The sequence below is a fragment of the Theropithecus gelada genome, chromosome 5 (assembly GCF_003255815.1).
Source record: "Theropithecus gelada isolate Dixy chromosome 5, Tgel_1.0, whole genome shotgun sequence".
In the NCBI taxonomy this organism is placed as follows: domain Eukaryota; kingdom Metazoa; phylum Chordata; class Mammalia; order Primates; family Cercopithecidae; genus Theropithecus; species Theropithecus gelada.
Window position 1 is genome coordinate 38,489,539 of NC_037672.1, and position 18,735 is coordinate 38,508,273.

At 43.8% G+C, this 18,735-nt stretch overlaps 1 protein-coding gene across 2 annotated transcripts in view; it reads right to left on the reverse strand.

Moving 5' to 3' along the window:
* Positions 1 to 18,735, reverse strand: part of SMIM14 (small integral membrane protein 14) — a 79,490-nt gene that overhangs the window by 7,083 nt on the left and 53,672 nt on the right. For both annotated transcript variants that reach the window (XM_025386412.1, XM_025386413.1), the window contains exon 3: positions 17,214 to 17,262. In XM_025386412.1, coding sequence (XP_025242197.1) covers positions 17,214 to 17,262 — 49 coding nt within the window. The remainder of the gene's footprint in view (positions 1 to 17,213; positions 17,263 to 18,735) is intronic.

Genomic DNA, 18,735 nt, shown 5'->3' on the forward strand with positions numbered 1-18,735 from the left:
TTTTTGAGACGGAGTCTCGCGCTGTGTCACCCAGGCTGGAGTGCAGTGGTGCGATCTCGGCTCACTGCAAGCTCCGCCTCCCAGGTTCACGCCATTCTCCCGCCTCAGCCTCCGAGTAGCTGGGACTACAGGCGCCCGCCACCACGCCCGGCTAGTTTTTTGTATTTTTAGTAGAGACGGGGTTTCACCATGTTAGCCAGGATGGTCTCGATCTCCTGACCTCGTGATCCACCCGCCTCGGCCTCCCAAAGTGCTGGGATTACAGGCTTGAGCCACCGCGCCCGGCCAATAGTACAATAATTCTTAATATTTTGGGGTAACAGAATCATTTGAGAATTTGATAAAAATTAAGAACTCTATTTTAAGAATTCAGGGGGTCCTTCAACAGAGGCTTTGCAAGGCAAGCTGGCCGTGCCATGTTTGTAGATTAGTGAGGCTAGGGGCCCTAACTTCCCTAAGATCAACTTTTCTAGCTACCTCTGCCCTGTGTCTGGCACCTACATCCTTCATGATTGTTCTTTTTGATCCATTCTGGATTAAAAATAAATATGAAAAGCACTCATGTATACCAAATTCCACAATTTTGCATATAATTGTGGAAGGTTTAAGGACCCACAAAGCCACGAATCCATAGATTTGCTGAGATCTATGAATCTGAGTTAAGACCACAGAAAAAACACTCTCCTTTGGGGGGAAATCTGCATCTTAATTACAGAGGCATCATGAAAAAGAAAGGGAACATCCGGGCTGCATAATATATACATTAAAAGATCCCTTTAATTACAGTCTCAACCAAAGAGATGACTTTGGCCTTCTTTTTCACACAAAGAAGTTGAATTCAGGTCTAGATATTTTAAAATTTAATCAGTTTTTATCTTCTATCAATTTTTTGTCTTCTATTTATCAAGAGAAAAAAGCTAGACAGGGATGTATGTAAGTATACAGGTATCAGTTTTTCCTGGCTCCTTGACATAGCCATGTCTTATTTAATTTGAAATAACAAGTGCCTAGCACAGTGCCTGATATGAGGTTAACAAATTTCTAATAAATGAAACACAGATTTTTTATTGAAGTATATTAGAGAACTCAATTTTCAGAAATAAAAATGGCCGGATGCGGTGACTCACGCCTATTATCCCAGCATTTTGGGAGGCCAAGATGGGCAGATTGCCTGAGCTCAGGAATTCGAGACCAGCCTGGGCAATATGGTGAAACCCCATCTCTGAGGGGAAAGAAAAGGAAAATCCGTTAGATAAACAGTTAAGGCTGGGCCCCGAGAAGTGCTTGCCTGAAAAATCACAGCTGCTGCAGCTGCACAGTTAAGTCTGGACAGATAAGGAACCAGTAAAGCAAAGAAGCCTTTTTGTTCTTTGTATAATTAGTGAGCTCCCAGGAAAAAGTTTCCTCACCTTTTCAGGCATATACACAGTGGGCTCCATGGGAACTTGTACAGGGAGGAGTGGGGCTTACCTAAAAAAACCCACAGTTATACAAACAAGAGAAGCTGTGCTTTGTGCTTAGAAACAATCCCACAGCTGGAAAAAGGGAGTTGCACAGACAGCTTTACTGATAAGAAAAATTACTCAATCAGTTACAAGGAGGAGAGCAGTTTCTTTTTTTTTCTTCTTTCTTTTTATTTTTTGAGACGGAGTCTCGCCCTGTCGCCCAAGTTGGAGTGCAGTGGCACGTCAGCTCACTGCAACCTCCACCTCCCGGGTTCAAGTGATTCTCCTGCCGCAGTCTCCCCAGTAGCTGGGATTACAGGTGCCGCCACCATGCCTGGCTAATTTTTTGTATCTTTAGTAGAGATGGGGTTTCACCATGTTAGCCAGGCTGGTCTCAAACTCCTGACCTCATGATCTGCCTGCCTTGGCCTCCCAAAGTGCTGGGATTACAGGCGTGAGCCACCGTGCCTGGCCGCAGTTTCTTATAAAAACATTTTGCATTCAGTTGTAACCAAGCAATCCACTCGGACTCCCCTCTCTGCAGAGAGCTTTCTCTTGCTTATTACATTTTCGCTCAAACTTCACCCTTGTGACCATGCTCCTTAATCATTTTGGAGTTGAGACAAAAAACTCAGGGTGATACCTCACAAGAGAAACTGTTATATTAAGGTGCATTAGTGAGACTGCAAAATCTCTACGAAAATTAGCCAGGTGTGGTGGCGTGTGCCTATAGTCCCAGCTACCTGGAGGCTGAGGCACGAGAATTGCTTGAACCCAGGAGGCAGAGGTTGCAGTGAGCTCAGATTACACCACTGCACTCCAACCTGGGCGAGAGAGCAAGACCCTGTCTCAACCAAAACAAAACAAAACAAAACAAAACCAAAAGAAAACAACAACAAAATGAAAAGAAAAGAAAGAAAAAAAAATTACAGATTAGATTTCTAGAGGAAAATGTAGTATCCCTAGGTGATTACTAAAATAGCTTGTCAAGACTACAGCTGTTTGGTTTTGATCTCCTTGCCTCAGGAAAAAGTAAAAGAAATCCAGACAAGATGTTGAAACTAATCTGATACACTGCACTGGGGTCAGTGGGTCCAGGGCCCAATTCCACAAAAGGAAAGGAATTGGTGGCACTGCTGAGGCCAAAAGGCTAGTGATAAAAGGAGACAAAGTCAAGTTAAGAGTTGCACTGGCCCTGCTGCAAAGAAGTCTTATGGCAAACAAATTAGCACAAAATATACATAAAAAAGAGCTGAGCTGGCCCAAGGCAGGATGGACAGGAATGCTTATAGCCTCTGTTCCAACCCCAGTCACTTCCCTAGAAACAGCTAAACAGGCCGGGCGTGGCAGCTCATATCTGTAATCCCAGCACTTTGGGAGGCCAACGCGGGCAGATCCCTTGAACTCAGGAGTTTGAGACCAGCCTGGGCAACATGACAAAAACCCATCTCTACAAAAAAATTTTTAAAAAATTAGCCAGGTGTGCTGGTGTGCGCCTGCGGTCCCAGCTACTCAGGAGGCTGAAGTGGGAGGATGGCTTGAGCCCAGGAGGTGGACGTTGCAGTGAGCTGTAATTGCACCAGTGCACTCCAGCCTGGGCAACAGAGCCAGACCCTGTCTCAAAACTGAAACAAAAACCAACCACTTTCTTCCATTGTCTTCTGTGTCATTCCCACTGTCTGATCTAACAGTTGGATACTCCTCCATCAATAATTCTCTATTTCTTTTTCTTTATATCAACAGTTCTTTTTCTCTCTCTCTCTCTCTTTTTTTTTTCGAGATGGAATCTCGCTCTGTCACCAGGCTGGAGTGCAGTGGCGCGATCTCAGCTCATTGCAACCTCTGCCTCCGGGTTTTATTTGTAGTAGAGATGGGATTTCACCATGTTGTCCAGGCTGGTCTCAAACTCCTGACCTCAGGTGATCCACCTGCCTTGGCCTCCGAAAATGTTGGGATTACAGGCGTCAGCCACTGCAACTGGCCAACATCAAGAGTTCTTAAACAATGGTATACATCAGAGTCACCTGAAAACTTCTTAAAAATGCAGAAATCTGGGAAACACGAGGTCAAGAGATCACCCGGGAGGCAGAGGTTGCAGTGAGCCGAGATCACGCCACCACACTCCAGCCTGGCGACAGAGCGAGACTCTGTCTCAAACAAAACAAAACGAAACAAAACGCAGAAATCCCACCTTCCATTTAACATATTCAGTACTTTAGTATTCCAAACAAAAATCATGAGCATCTCCCCCTGCCCTACCCCTTTCCACCCCAACTACCAAACTGGATTTCCATTCATCCAGTTGCCCAGGGCAGAAACCTAAGAAAACACCTTTTTTTTTCTCTCAACAACCCTGTATTTAATCCATTATGAAGTTTCTTGCAATTTTTCCTCCTAAATATCACTTGTGTCTGCCCACTTTTAGCTCCATGTCCCCTCCTGCTCAAGCTACCATCACCTCTTATCTGGTCTACTGCAGTGGCCTCTTAAGGGATCTCCCTATATCTACTCCTGCTTCCCCTGTGTTCTATATTGTCTCCAGAGTGATTTGTTTTTCTTTTTTTAAAAGCAAATACATGTTGAGTGTCCCTATGTGAAATGCTTGGGTATACAAGTGTTTCAGAATTGAGATTTTTTCAGATTTGGGGATATATGCAATACACTTATTGGTTCAGCAGCCCTAATCTTAAAATCCAAAATCTGAAATGTTCCAATGAGTATTTCCTTTGAGCATCGTGTCAGCACTGAATAAGTTTCAGATTTTGGAGAATTTCAGATTTTCAGGTTAGGGATATTCAACCTATACTATTATTTTTATTTTAAATAATAGTTCAGGCCAGACCTGATGGGGCTCATGCCTGTAATCCCAGCACTTTAGGAGGCCAAGGCAGGAACTCAAGACAGGAACTTGAGCTCAGGAGCTCAAGACTAGCCTGGGCAAAATGGCTGGTGCTGAACTTCTGGCCTCATGCAATCCTCCTGCCTGGGTTTCCCAAAGAGCTGAGATTACAGGTGTCAGTCGGTAGTCATGCCCAGCCATGACTTTTTAATATTCTTTGCAAGTAAAAAATTCTGGAGCTTAAGAGAGTTAAACCTCAGATTCCAAGTTTACTAATTCATATTTCTAGACAAACGATGCCTGATCCTTTTTTAGAATCTCATGCCGGGCACCGTGGCTCACGCCTGTAGTCCCAGCACTTGGGAGGGTAAGGCGAGTGCATCACCTGAGGTCTGGAGTTCAACACCAGTCTGGCCAACATGGTAAAAAACAAACAAACAAAAAGTCTCTACTAAAAATACAAAAATTAGCCAGGCATGGTGGCGCACGCCTGTAATCCCAGCTACTCGGGGTGTTGTGGTGGAAGAATTGCTTGAACCCAGAAGACGGAGGTTGCAGTGAGCCGAGATCATGCCACTGCATTCCAGCCTGGGTAACATAGTGAGACTCCATCTCAACAACAACAACAAAATAGTAATGTCCACTTCTTTTTTAGAATCTCACAATAGTAATAAGACTCTTAGTTCCCTTAACTATCTCCTAGCTTGGTTCCTATTGCAGGTTTTCCTGCTTGCTTATCGCTGCCAGAAAAGTCTGCTTAAAACTGTTCTTGGCTGGGTACAGTGGCTCATGGCTGTGATCTCAGCACTCTAGGAGGCTGAGGCAGGAGGATCCTTGGAGCCCAGGCATTTGAGACCAGCCTGGGCAACATAGTGAGACCCCTGTCTCCACAAAAAAATTAAAAAATTAGCTGGGTGTGGTGGTGCAGGCCTGTAATCCCAGCTACTTGGGAGGCTGAGGTGGGAGGATCACTTACGCCCAGGTGGTCAAGGCTGCAGTGAATTGTAATCACACAACTGCACTCCAGCCTGGGTGGCAGAGATAGACCCTGTCTCAACCCCAAAACAAACAAACAAACAAACAATCCCCTCTGTTCTTAACACATCTCTGCTGATCAACGTGATAACTGTTTCCACTGCCTACTGTTTCAACTCTGGGTTTTTGTTTTTGTTTTTATTGAGTCAGTGTCTCCCTCTGTCTCCCAGGCTGCAGTGCAGTGGCACAATCACAACCCACTGCAACCTTTGCCTCCCAGGCTCAAGCGATCCTTTCACATCAGCCTCCTGAGTAGCTGGGACTATAGGAGTATGCCACCATGCCCGATTAATTTTTTAAATATTTTTAAAACTTTTTTTTATTTTTTAGAGACAGGGTCTCACTATGTTACCCAGGCTGATCTCAAATTCCTGAGCTCAAGTGATCTGCCCACTTTGGCCTCCCAAAGTTCTGGGATTACAGGCATGAGCCACCTCACCTGGCCCTAATTTTTGTATTTTTAGTAGAGATGGCGTTTTGCCATGTTGCCAAGGCTTGTCTTGAACTCCTGAGCTCAAGCAATCCACCCACCTGAGCCTTGCAAAGTGCCAGGATTATAAGCATGAGCTACTGTGCCCAGCAATTCTAAATTCTTTAGCTCAGCCTTTCCTCATATGATTTGGCCTTACTCATCTAATCTTACCTCTTACCACTTCTCAGAAAATGCATCCACTGCTCTAGTCATGCCCCATACCTCTTCTTTATTTATTTATTTATTTATTTATTTATTTATTTATTTTGAGACAGAGTTTCACTCTTGCTGGCCAGGCTAGAGTGCAACGGCACGATCTCTGCTCACTGCAACCTCCGCCTCTCAGGTTCAAGTGATTCTCTTGCCTCAGCCTCCTGAGTAGCTGGGATTACAGGTGCTCACCACCACACCCAGCTAGTTTTTTGTATTTTTAGTAGAGACAAGGTTTCTCCATGTTGACCAGGCTGGTCTCGAACTCCTGATCTCAGGTGATCCACCCACCTCAGCCTCCCAAAGTGATGGGATTACAGGCATAAGCCACCGCCCCTGGCCCCTCTTCTTTCTTTAGCCAATGATTCCCTGGCCTGGCTATGCATCAGAATAGCCTGTGACAGTATCAACACCACAGATTCTAAGGCACTGCCTAAAACCATCTGATTCAGGAGCAGCTTTGGGGTGGGAACAGGAACCAACGATATTTTTTAAAAGCTTTCCAAATGAATCTGATGCAACAGTTGAATGCGAACTTGTCTGGCAGCATTTGCCAACTATGCAAATTCAGTCTTCCTGGGTTACTCATTATTTCCCGTCTAGCATGTTGTTACAACTAACTCCATTTATCCACCTATATGCTATATCCCTCTTCCATAAAAATCTCCATTTCCTCCACCCACTTTTTCCTCTGCCTTCTCTGGACTAGTGTAGCATTTCTAGTTTGAAGGAAAGGTTTCCTGTCTCTCCTAATTAACTTTTTAAGAACTGAGACCATCTCATAGCTGTTTGAATATACCATCTCTTAGATATATAATCCCTGAGCCTCAGTTTCTTTTTCTTTTTCTTCTTTCCTTCTTCCTTCCTTCCTCTTCTTCCTTCTTCTTCTTCCTCTTCTTTTACTCTTCCTCTTCTTCTAATATTATTATTACCATTTTGAGACAGAGTCTTGTTCTATCACCAGGCTGGAGTGCAGTGGCACAATCTTGGCTCACTGCAACCTCCACCTCCCAGTTTCAAGTGATTCCCCTGCCTCAGCCTCCCGAGTAGCTGGGACTACAGGTGTGTACCACCATGCCAGGCTAATTTTTTGTATTTTAGTAGAAACGGGTTTTCACCATGTTGGCCAGGATGGTCTCGATCTCCTGACCTCGTGATTCGCCCGCCTGGGCCTCCCAAAGTGCTGGGATTATAGGTGTGAGCTACTGCGCCCAGCCGAGCCTCAGTTTCTTTACCAGTGAAGTGGAAGTATTTCCATCATCTCAGAGCAGCTACGACAATTGAAATGGTCAATACATGACAAGCGGTTAGCGAAGTGCCTGGTACACAGCAGGTAGTCAATAAACATTATCCATTAACTTTGGGAGGCAGAGGCAGGCGGATCACCTGAGGTCAGGAGTTTGAGACCAGCCTGGCTAACATGGTGAAACCTCGTCTCTACTGAAAATATAAAACTTAGCGGGGTGTGGCGGCACGGGTCTGTAATCCCAGTTACTCGAGAGGCTGAGGCAGGAGAATCTCTTGAACCTGGGAGGTGGAGGTTGCAGTGAGCCGAGACTGCGCCACTGCACTCCAGCCTGGGTGACAGAGTGAGATTCTGTCTCCATAAGAAAAAAAAAACAAAAAACACCATATCCATTACCAGTATTAGGATCAATTAGAATACAGAAAAGTGATAACGGGATGGAAGGAGCACAACACTTGATAACTAACTGGACTGGTGGGAGGAGGAGGAAGAAAAATTAGTGAAGGATGCCTCTAAAATTTTCTGAAGGGTAACAGCCTGTGGTAGAATTTCTCTACTTAAAAAGCTAAATGGAAACAGTTTTCCTGACCTCCAAGGTTTGATAACATCATTTTCTCCTATCCTCCACTAATTCACGGCCCATCTCAGAATAGGATACTAGGTGAACCAATTAAAGTAGAACTTCTTGGTCACAGCCAGTCCTTTTCTGTTTACAGCAGTCCCATGAAATTAAGATTGACTTTGGGATGTACTATCACATGGGCATAGCATGCAAGATTATTAACAAAAAACTGGAAACAAACCTAAATGTCTGCCAAGAGTGCCTGATTAATAAATTATGGTACATCTATACAATGGAATTATTATAAAGCTGTAAACAATTTTTGAGGAAAGTCTCTATGAGGTATGCTTTTTTGACACACACACACACACACAAAAAAAGAAAGCAGGTGAAGAATGGTGTCTAAAAAGGGGAGACAAGGCTGGGCACAGTGGCTCAAGCCTGTAATCCCAGCACTTTGAGAGGCCAAGGCAGGCGGATCACTTGAGGTCAGGAGTTCAAGACCAGCTTGGCCAACATAATGAAACCCCCTCTGTACTAAAAATACAAAAACTAGCCGGGTGTAGTGGCTCATGCCTGTAATCCCAGCTACTCGGGAGGCTGAGGCATGAGAATCACTTGAATTTGGGAGGCAGAGGTTGCAGTGAGCCAGGATGGCACAACGGCACTCTAGCCTGGGCGACAGAGACAAATAATTTATAGTTGCTTGTACATGTACAAAGACACTCTGGAAAGATACAGAGAAGACCAATAATGCCTGGAGAAAGGATCTGGGTAGTTGGGAGAATATGAGGCAAGACAACTCTTCACTGTATACTAATTAACTTCTTGATTTTTGAACCTTATGTAAAAAGTTAATAGAATTAAACAAAAAAAGTAACCTAAAGTATCTTGGGGTCGAAAACACTAGGTATCTGAACTGACTTAGACTCCTTAAAATATTTAGGGACAAGAAATAAGAGGGTCACTATAGGCTTTCTGTGATTATTCACAGTCCCTTATGACAAGACCTACTCTTAAAGTCTCAGAACACAGGAAAACGAGACTTGGACTGGCCTACTCACACTCCCTGACACTGCATGCAGCTGATAAATATGAACATCAGGAGCAGCTTTTTTTCCTTCTAAGACGGGGTCTCTAGGAACTCCCTATATACTATTTACTTTAAGAAGTTAAGTATTTTTCACTTTATGGCCTGGAAAGATATCAAATCATAAAAATGTAGAGGGATTTTATACACCAAAATATAGCATTTCCTATTTTGCTTATGCATTAAGTTTTTGGTTACAAGTAAACATGACTAGAGTTGATGGTCAGAGACCTCACAAATAAAATGCCAAATGGAATATTCACAATGCAGTCGTTAACTTAGCTGGACACCAAGAAGATGAAAAGGTAGAGACAGGCTCTAAGAGCTGACCCATCCCGAGAGATTATTTGTATAAACTTATATAGGTTTCCACTGGGGAAAGCAAAAACAGAATAGCAGTGAACGTGGACAATACACCCGTATGCTCTAACCCTGTAATTTTTGGTCCTATATAGTAATTACATTGTCCTAAGCATAGCTACCAGTTTTCAAAAAGCTGAGTCAAGGGTGATCTCTATCATTCCCTAATGTAGATCTGTTATCCTACTACAGGCTGAGTATTCCTACGCTAAAAATCCAGAATGCTCCAAAATCCAAAACTTTTTGAGAGCTGACATCATGCTCAAAAGAAATGCTTATCAGAACATTTCACATTTTCAGCTTATGGTCAACAGGTAAATGAATCTAAAAAAATGTGAAACCGAATACCCTTCTGGCTCCAAGCATTTCAAATAAGGGATATTCAACCTATACTTTTATATTGTGTTCTGCAAGGGTGCCCCCTGGTGTTACTTCAGATTAGTGTTTTTTAGAGAAAGATAACCTGAATGGAAAGCATCCTCTCTTTCGTTTAAAGGATTCTATTAAAAAAGAAATACATGACATTTTAAGCAGGGGGCTAAGGGAAGCCTCACTAAGAAGGCACTCTAGAGTAAAGAAGTAAAGAAAGTGAGGGTGTCATTTGTGAGATTATGAAAGAAGCACATTTCAGGCAGAAGGAACAGCGAGAACTCCTGATTCAGGAGCCTGTGGGATGTTCATGGAGGCCAACGTGGCTGAAGTGGAGTGACCTGGGATAGTGAGGTGGGATGTAAGAAAAAGATTAGGCTGGGTGTGGTGGCTCACGCCTGTAATCCCAGCACTTTGGGAAGCTGAGGTGGGAGAATCACTTGAGGCCAGGAGTTGAAGACCAGCCTGGGCAACATAATGAGATCCTGTCTCTACAAAATAAAAAACAAACAAACAAAAATCAGCCAAGTGTGGTGCCACACACCTGTGGTCCCAGCTACTCAGAAGGCTGAGGTGGGAGGACTGCTTGAGCCCAAGGGGTTGAGGTTGCAGTAAGCCATGATTGCACCACTTCACTCCAGCCTGGGCAACAGAGTGAGACTCTGTCTCCAGAAAAGAAAATAAAAAGATTAAATCAAAAGAGTAACAGGATTCAGATCATGTTGGCCTTATAGGTCATAAGAAGAACCTTGGCTTCTATTACATATTAAATAGAAAACCACTGAAGGGGCTTTTTTTTTTTTTTTTTTTTTTTTTTGAGACGGTCTCACTCTGTCACCCAGGTTGGAGTGCAGTGGCTCAATTACAGCTCACTGCAGCCTCAACCTCCTAGGCTCAAGTGATCCTCCCAACTCAGCATCCAGAGTAGCTGGGCATAGGCACAGGCTACCATGTCTAGCTAAGTTTTATATCATTTCAACATGTTGCTCACGCTGGTCTTGAACTCCTGAGCCCAAGTAATCTGCCTGCTTTGGCCTCCTGAAATAGGATTACAAGTGTGAGCCACTGAGCCCAGCCACCTCTGAAGAGTTTTGAGCAAAATGCAGATGATATCTGACTCTCATTTTGACAGAACCACTCTATCTGTTGTGTCCTGAAGAAGGAGAAACAGAAAGACAGTGATATGGTTTGGCTGTGTCCCCACCCAAATTTCATCTTGAATTGTAACTCCCACAATTCCCATATGTCGTGGGAGGAACCTGGTGGGAGGTGACTGAATTATGGGGGCAGGTCTTTCCTGCGCTGTTCTCATGATAGTAAGTCTCACGAGATCTCATGGTTTTAAAAAGGGGAGTTTCCCTGCACAAGCTCTCTTCTCTTGTCTGCCACCATGTGAGACGTGCCTTTCACCTTCTGCCGTGACTGTGAGGCCTCCCCAGACATGTGGAATTGTAAGCCCAATAAACCCTTTTCTTTTGTAAATTGCCCTGTCTTGGGTATGTCTTTATTAGCAGTGTGAAAACGGACTAATACAGACTAATTAGACAGACTAATACAACAGAACCTGTTGCAATAATCTGTTAACATATGAGATGATGATGGCCTAGAACAGGGAGGAGGCAGTGCGACAGTGAGAAGTAGTAGAATTTTGGATGTATCTTCAAGGTTGTGCTTGCTGAAAGGTGACTGAACAGTGTAGGAAAAAGGGAAGCCAAGGATGAGTCTCAGAAGGATAGAACTGCCATTAACTGTTATAGGAAGGATCTCGAGAGGAGCAGAAATTCTTAAGATGTTGAGTTTGAGGCACCTTGTGAGACATCCCAGTGGAAATGCCCAAAAGACAGTCATCAGCATACACGTAATGAGTCAAGAGACCAGATGAGATCACCAAGCGAGTGAGTGTCTAGAAAGGGAAATGATCCAGGGGTTGAGTCCTGGAGCATTCCAAAAATAAAAGCTAAGAGGTCAGGGGGACAGACAGAGGCACCAAGAAAGAAGACAGCAGGTAGAAAGACACAATGCAGCCAGGCACGGTGGCTCACGCCTATAATCCCAGCACTTTGGGAGGACGAGGTGGGTGGATCACCTGAGGTCAGGAGTTCAAGACCAGTCTTGGCAACATAGGGAAACCCTGTCTCTACTAAAAAATACAAAAATTAGGCCAGGCACAGTGGTTCACACCTGTAATCCCAGCATTTTAGGAGGCCGAGGAAGGTGGATCACGAGGTCAAGAGATCAAGACCATTCTGGCCAACATGGTGAAACCCTGTCTCTACTAAAAGTACAAAAATTAGCTGGTGTGGTGGCACGCGCCTGTAGTCCCAGGTACTCAGGAGGCTGAGGCAGGAGAATCGCTTGAACCCGGGAGGGGGAGGTTGCAGTGAGCTGAGATTGCACCACTACGCTCCAGCCTGGCGACAGTGTGAGACTGTCTCAAAAAAAAAAAAAAAAAAAAAAAAATAGCTGGGGATGCTGGCACACGCCTGTAATGCCAGCTACTCAGGACGCTGGGGCAGGAGAACTGCTTGAATCCAGGAGGTGGAGGTTGCAGTGCGCTATCATGCCATTGGGCTCCAGCTTGGGCGACAAAAGCAAGACTCCATCTCAAAAGAAAGAAAGAAAAAAAAAATTAGCCGGGCATGGTGACATGCTCCTGTAGTCCCAGCTACTCAGGAGGCTGAAGTGGGAGGTTTACTTGAACCTGTAAGGTCAAGGCTGCAGTGAGCCATGTTTGCTCCACTACACTCAAGCCTGGGTGACAAAGTGAGACCCTGTCTCAGAACAAAACAAGAAACAAACAAAAACACCCCAAACCATATTCAGTGCCAAATGCTAACGCCCAAATAGATTGTATAAATAAGAACATACAGGCCGGGCAAGGTAGCGCACCTCTGTAATCCCGGCACTTTAGGAGGCGGAGGTGGGTGGATCACTTGAGGTCAGGAGTTCGAGACCAGCCTGGCCAACATGGCGAAACCCCGTCTCTATTAAAAATACAAAAACTTAGCCAGGTGTGTTAGTGCATTCCTGTAATCCTGGCTACTTGGGAGGCTGAGGCAGGAGAATAGCTTGAGCCTAGGAGGCGGAAGTTGCAGTGAGCTGAGATCGCGCCACTACACTCCAGCCTGGGCAACAGAGCAAGACTCCATCTCAACAACAACAACAACAACAACAACAAAAAATATATATATATACACATTTATATATGTCTTCACCATTTACTCTTTGGTCTGTGTTTTAACAACGTTGAATCTACCCAGCAGCTGCTTCTAGGACTAAACGAATAAATGACATTTCTGATATCACAATGATTAAACACTGTTCTAAAACAATGGAATAACATCTGTGAAAAGGGGAAGAGTAAAAAAATAAGACAATGGAATGTATATAAAATAGAACTACAGAAATGAAAGGCAGAAGTGAACCAAAGTAACCAATGTAAAAAACAAGTCAGGAGAAGAGAATAAAACATATATTTCTTCAAGGCTTATTTCAATTCTTATGAAGCCTCCAATTCCCACAAGCTTAAAACACATATTTAATTTTAAAAAATAACTTTTTCCAATTGAATAGTAACACATGTATCTAAATATAAAGATAGCTACAAAATATATGTTTTATTATTTTAAGAAAAAAGTATAAGCTCACTGGAGAAAATTTAGAATATAAGAAAAATAATTCTATCCCTCACAGTAAACTACTGTTTAACCATTTAAAAGCCTAGCTCTCAGAAAGGATTTTTACCAACTGCTAAAAGAATTGGAGGGAAAGAAAAACTTGCCGATATGCCTAAATGAACGTTCAAAGTTTCACCTTTCTTTTTAGAGTTAGGAAGTCACATTTTACCTACAGGAATGAATATATTTGGTTATAGGTGGGGCTGGTTCAAGAGTCACAAAAGCCGCACAAGTAATAAACACCTGTTTTCCCATGGGGAGGTTCAATAAAATTATTTTCAACTAGGAAAACAGGTTTTAGCTTTACCTGTTGAGGCAAATATTTGAGCTGTACACTGCAGGTTAATGAATGCTACTGGAGAAGTAACATAAAGAAGTCTGGAGGGAGGGAACCACCACCCATTGTCCTAACAATGCATGTTTCTATTGCTTTCTTGTCTTGAAGGCATATATATCGCCCAAATGGACTAAGTTCTGACCAAAGTTCTACTTTAGGCTAGGCACTGCACTAGCTCCCACTTCTCTAAGTTGTTATATCTGTGGAATTTGATGGGACACCCAGTTCACAAAGTAATAAAAATCATAATGTATACAAGTCTCTTTAAGATTACCTTACTGTTTCTTGTTTTAGTTTCATATACATAATAAACTGGCAGCTCTGCTTCGGAGATGTTACATATCAGCAACTAACCTACTAATAAATGCAATTTGGCAATATGTAAATAGCCTTAAAATGTGTGAAGAAAACCAGAACGTATCACTCCAAAATATGCCTCTTTCACATAGAAATTATTTTTGAGAGGCCAGGCATGGTGGCTTATGCCTGTAATCCCAGCTACTTGGGAGGCTGAGGCACTAGAATTGCTTGAACCTGGGTGGCGGAGGTTGCAGTGAGCTGACACTGCACCACTGCACTCCAGCCTGGGCAACAAAGCAAGACTCCGTCTCAAAAAAAAAAAAAAAAAAAAGAAAGAAAGAATTATTTTTGAGCTGTAGGCAATTAGGAAGTAGCAAATAGAAGAAAAGCTCTCTCTATTCCCCTCTTTTCTGCCTAAAGGTAGGATACAAACTCTCCTTTATACACAACTCTACAGACTTAATAGCCCAGAGACAGCACCAGAGGAGTCTGCAAACAAACCTTACTCCATTAGTTTCCTCCCAAATATTTACTTTCCCAGTTTCTTTTTTTTTTTTTTTTTTTTTTTTGAGACGGAGTCTCGCTCTGTCGCCCAGGCTGGACTGCAGTGGCCGGATCTCAGCTCACTGCAAGCTCCGCCTCCCGGGTTTACGCCATTCTCCTGCCTCAGCCTCCCAAGTAGCTGGGACTACAGGCGCCCGCCACCTCACCTGACTAGTTTTTTGTATTTTTTAGTAGAGACGGGGTTTCACCGTGTTCGCCAGGATGGTCTCAATCTCCTGACCTCGTGATCTGCCCATCTCAGCCTCCCAAAGTGCTGGGATTACAGGCTTGAGCCACCGCGCCCGGCCACTTTCCCAGTTTCTTATCCTTCAAAGCCTAAAATCTCTTTCCTATGTTCTGCCCTTTTTCCACAAATGTATTGCTCTTTGTTGAAGATGCTACATAAGCCAGAGTTCTGAGCCACTGCTTTGAGTTACTTTGCACTGAGGTTTCTCCCACGCCACATACATTAAACTTGCTTTTCCCTTGTTCATCTATCTTTTTTTTTTTTTTTTGAGAGGGTCTTGCTCTGTCACCCAGGCTGGAGTGCAGTGGTGTGATCTCAGTTTACTGCAACCTGTGCCTCCTGGGTTCAAGTGATTCTGGTGCCTCAGCCTCCAGAGTAGCTGGGACTACAGGCACGTGCCACCACGCCCAGCTAATTTTTGTATTTTTAGTAGACACAGGGTTTCCATGTTGGCCAGGCTGGTCTCAAACTCCTGGCCTCAACTGATCTGCCTGCCTCTGCCTCCCAAAATTCTAGGATTATAAGCCACCGCGCCCGGCAATCTATCCTTTGTTATAGGGTGTCTCAGCAAAGAACTCTGAGGTTGAAGAAAAAATTATTTGTCCTCCCCAACATATGCACACAAAGAATGTTCAAGTGTTGTTTATAATAGCAAAAAATGTATCAGTAACCTAAGATTCTAGTAAAAGGAAATCATTTAAACACTGGTGCTTCCCCACAATGAATTATTATTTAATCAATAATTTTTTTCTTTTTGAGATGGGATCTCACTTTGTCATCCAGGCTGGAGTGCAGTAGCATGATCATAGCTCACTGCAGCCTCAAACTCCTGAGCTCAAGTGATCCTTCTGCCTCAGTCTCCCAAGTAGCTGGGACTACAGGAGCATGCCACAATGCCTGGCTCAATAAATAGTAAGACAAATATATGTTGATATTTTATAAGTAGTGAAAAATAACACATACAATGTGATCCCATTTCTGTAAGTTTATATGAAATCTAATTATGCCAGGCTTCACCATCCTGTGAATGTCATACTTTCCTTCTTGCAGTCTTCTGATACAAGACTGGATTGGTTTAAATACTATTTTACTAGTTCCCCTTAAAGCATCTCTCAAAATATTTCTGAGTATCCTGAAAAAAGATGTGTCACATAATGGCCACCAAGTCTGTCACCTACATATACCATGCAGTATTCATCTTTCCACTGATTCTCACTTTACCATCACTACTGCCCATAAACCCATGTGGAGAAACTTCTCCACTGCCAAATTCCCTGATACGCATGTGAATGTCAGAGCCAAAGGAATGAACTCCACAGCCACCCAAAGTTTCCACACATGGAAAAGAATGGCCTCCTCCGCTAAGAAGTTCTCAGTGGCCGAGCATGCTGGCTTACGCCTGTAATCCCAGCACTTTGGGAAGCCGAGGCAGAAGGATCACTTGATCCCAGGAGTTCGAGACTCGTGTGGGCAACATGGGAAGGCCTTGACTCTACAGAAAACTCTGAAAAATTAGCCATGCATGGTGGTGCATCCCTGTAGTCCCACCTACTAGGGAGGCTGAGGTGGGAGGATCACTTGAGCCTGGGAGGTCAAGGCTGCAGTGAGCCATAATCGCACCACCGCTCTCAGTGTGGGCGACAAAGTAAGACACTGTCTCTTAAAAAAAAAACAAAAAAGAATTCTCAAGCCTGCCAACAGATGCAAATAGATGTTAGGTAGAGAGTGAATGGTTTGCGCAAGCAGCTTTGATGCCCCAGTTACACCTGCCCACAGTGCCCTGTTATAGACATATTTACCAAGAAAAAAGACTAGGATATACCCGAATTTGTCAACAGTGGTTATCATTAAGTATTCTGGAAGTTCTTTCTTTTCCTTTCTTTTTTTTTTTTTTTTTTTTTGAGACAGGGTCTCACTCCGTCACCCAGGTTGGTGTGCAGTGGTGCCATCACAGCTCACTGCAGCCTCAACCTCCCCCAGCTCAGGTGATCCTCCCACCTCAGCCTCAGGAGTAGCTGGGGCTGCAGTTGTGCACCACCACACCCCACTAATTTTTGTATTTTTTGTAGAGACAGGGTTTCCCCATGTTGCCCAGGATGATCTCGAACTCCTGGACTCAAGCGATCCGCCTCAGCTTCCCAAAGTGCCAGGATTACAGGTGTGAGCCACCGCACCCAGCCATTTTTTTCCTCATACTTATTTTATAATGTTCTGCAATAAACAGGGTTTTTGAGTCATGAAAAAAAATTTTAAGTTAAAGAATGAAATAGACAAGTAGCAAATACATTACGGAGAACCATTTTCTTATTAAAGAGCGAACTATGAGAATAATTTCTTTCTTTTGTGTCAGTCTTTTTTTTTTTTTTTTTGGTAACCACCAGAATAGGCAATGTAAGAATACATTCTGACAAATATTCACAGGCATCTGGCCTCTAATTCCGCCCCCAATGCCATCCTTCCTCCTGTCTCAGCGGTACTTACATTCCTGAAGACACTCTGTGTCTGTGCAGTAAGACTGGGACTGCCGTAACTACAATGAATAAGAAAGGGAAGTTAGCTATTAGACTTCAACAAAAGTGGACAATAATTATTAGAAAGATCATGTTTTGGCCGGGTGCAGTGGCTCACGCCTGTAATCCCACACTTTGGAGGCTGAGGCGGGTGGATTGTTTGAGCTCAGGCATTCAAGACCAGCCTGGGTAACACAGCAAAACCCCACGTCTACAAAAAATACAAAAATTAGCCAGGTGTGGTGGTGTGTGCCTGTAGTCCCAGCTATTCAGGAGGCTGAGGCAAGAGGATCACCTGAGTCTGGGAGGTGAAGGTTGCAGCGAGCCAAGATGGCACCACTGCACTCCAGCCTGGGTGACACAGTAAGACCTTGCCTGAAAACAAACAAACAAAAAAATCATGTTTTGTTTTGTTTTGTTTTTTGAGACAGGGTCTCACTCTGTTGCCTAGGCTGGAGTGCAGTGGTGCCATCCTGGGCTCAAGTGATCCTCCTGCCTCATCCTCCTGAGCAGCTGGCACTACAAGTGTGTACCACCACGCCTGGGTAATTTTTTAAAAATCATTTTGTAGAAATTTTTTAAAAATCATTTTGTAGGGTCTTACTATGTTGACCAGTCTAGTGACGAACCATGTTTTGGTTATTATTATTATTATTAGAGTTTCACTCTTGTTGCCCAGGCTGGAGGGCAATTGTGCGATCTCAGCTCACTGCAACCTCTGCCTCCCAGGTTCAAGCGACTCTCCTGCCTCAGCCTCCTAAGTACCTGGGATTACAGGCGCCCACCCCCACACCCAGATAATTTTTTTGTATATTTAGTAGACATGGGCTTTCACCATGTTGTCCAGGCTGGTCTTGAACTCCTGACCGAAGGTGATCCACTTGCCTCAGCCTCCCAAAGTGCTGGAATTACAGGTGTGAGCCACCACACCTGCTCACCATGTTTTGGTTTTTAATGAATGCTGTCCAAGAGTGCATCTTCAAAATCATACACAAACACAGAATACTCTGAGGGACTGTCTACTTTTTTTCCTACCCAAAATAATTTTCAAATATACTGTGATCTGTTGCAACTGACCCATTTAAATTAAATAATTTTTTTTTTTTTTTTTTTTTGAGACAGAGTCTCGCTCTGTTGCCCAGGCTGGAGTGCAGTGGCCGGATCTCAGCTCACTGCAAGCTCCGCCTCCCGGGTTTGCGCCATTCTCCTGCCTCAGCCTCTTGAGTAGCTGGGATTACAGGCGCCCGCCACCTCGCCCGGCTAGTTTTTTATATTTTTTAGTAGAGACGGGGTTTCACCGGGTTAGCCAGGATGGTCTCGATCTCCTGACCTTGTGATCCACCCGTCTCGGCCTCCCAAAGTGCTGGGATTACAGGCTTGAGCCACCGCGCCCGGCCTAAATTAAATAATTTTTTAAAAACCACCCATGACACAAATTCTTGCTACTAATATATAATTAGGCATCCCAAAGGGAAAGTGCTGAACCGTAGAGA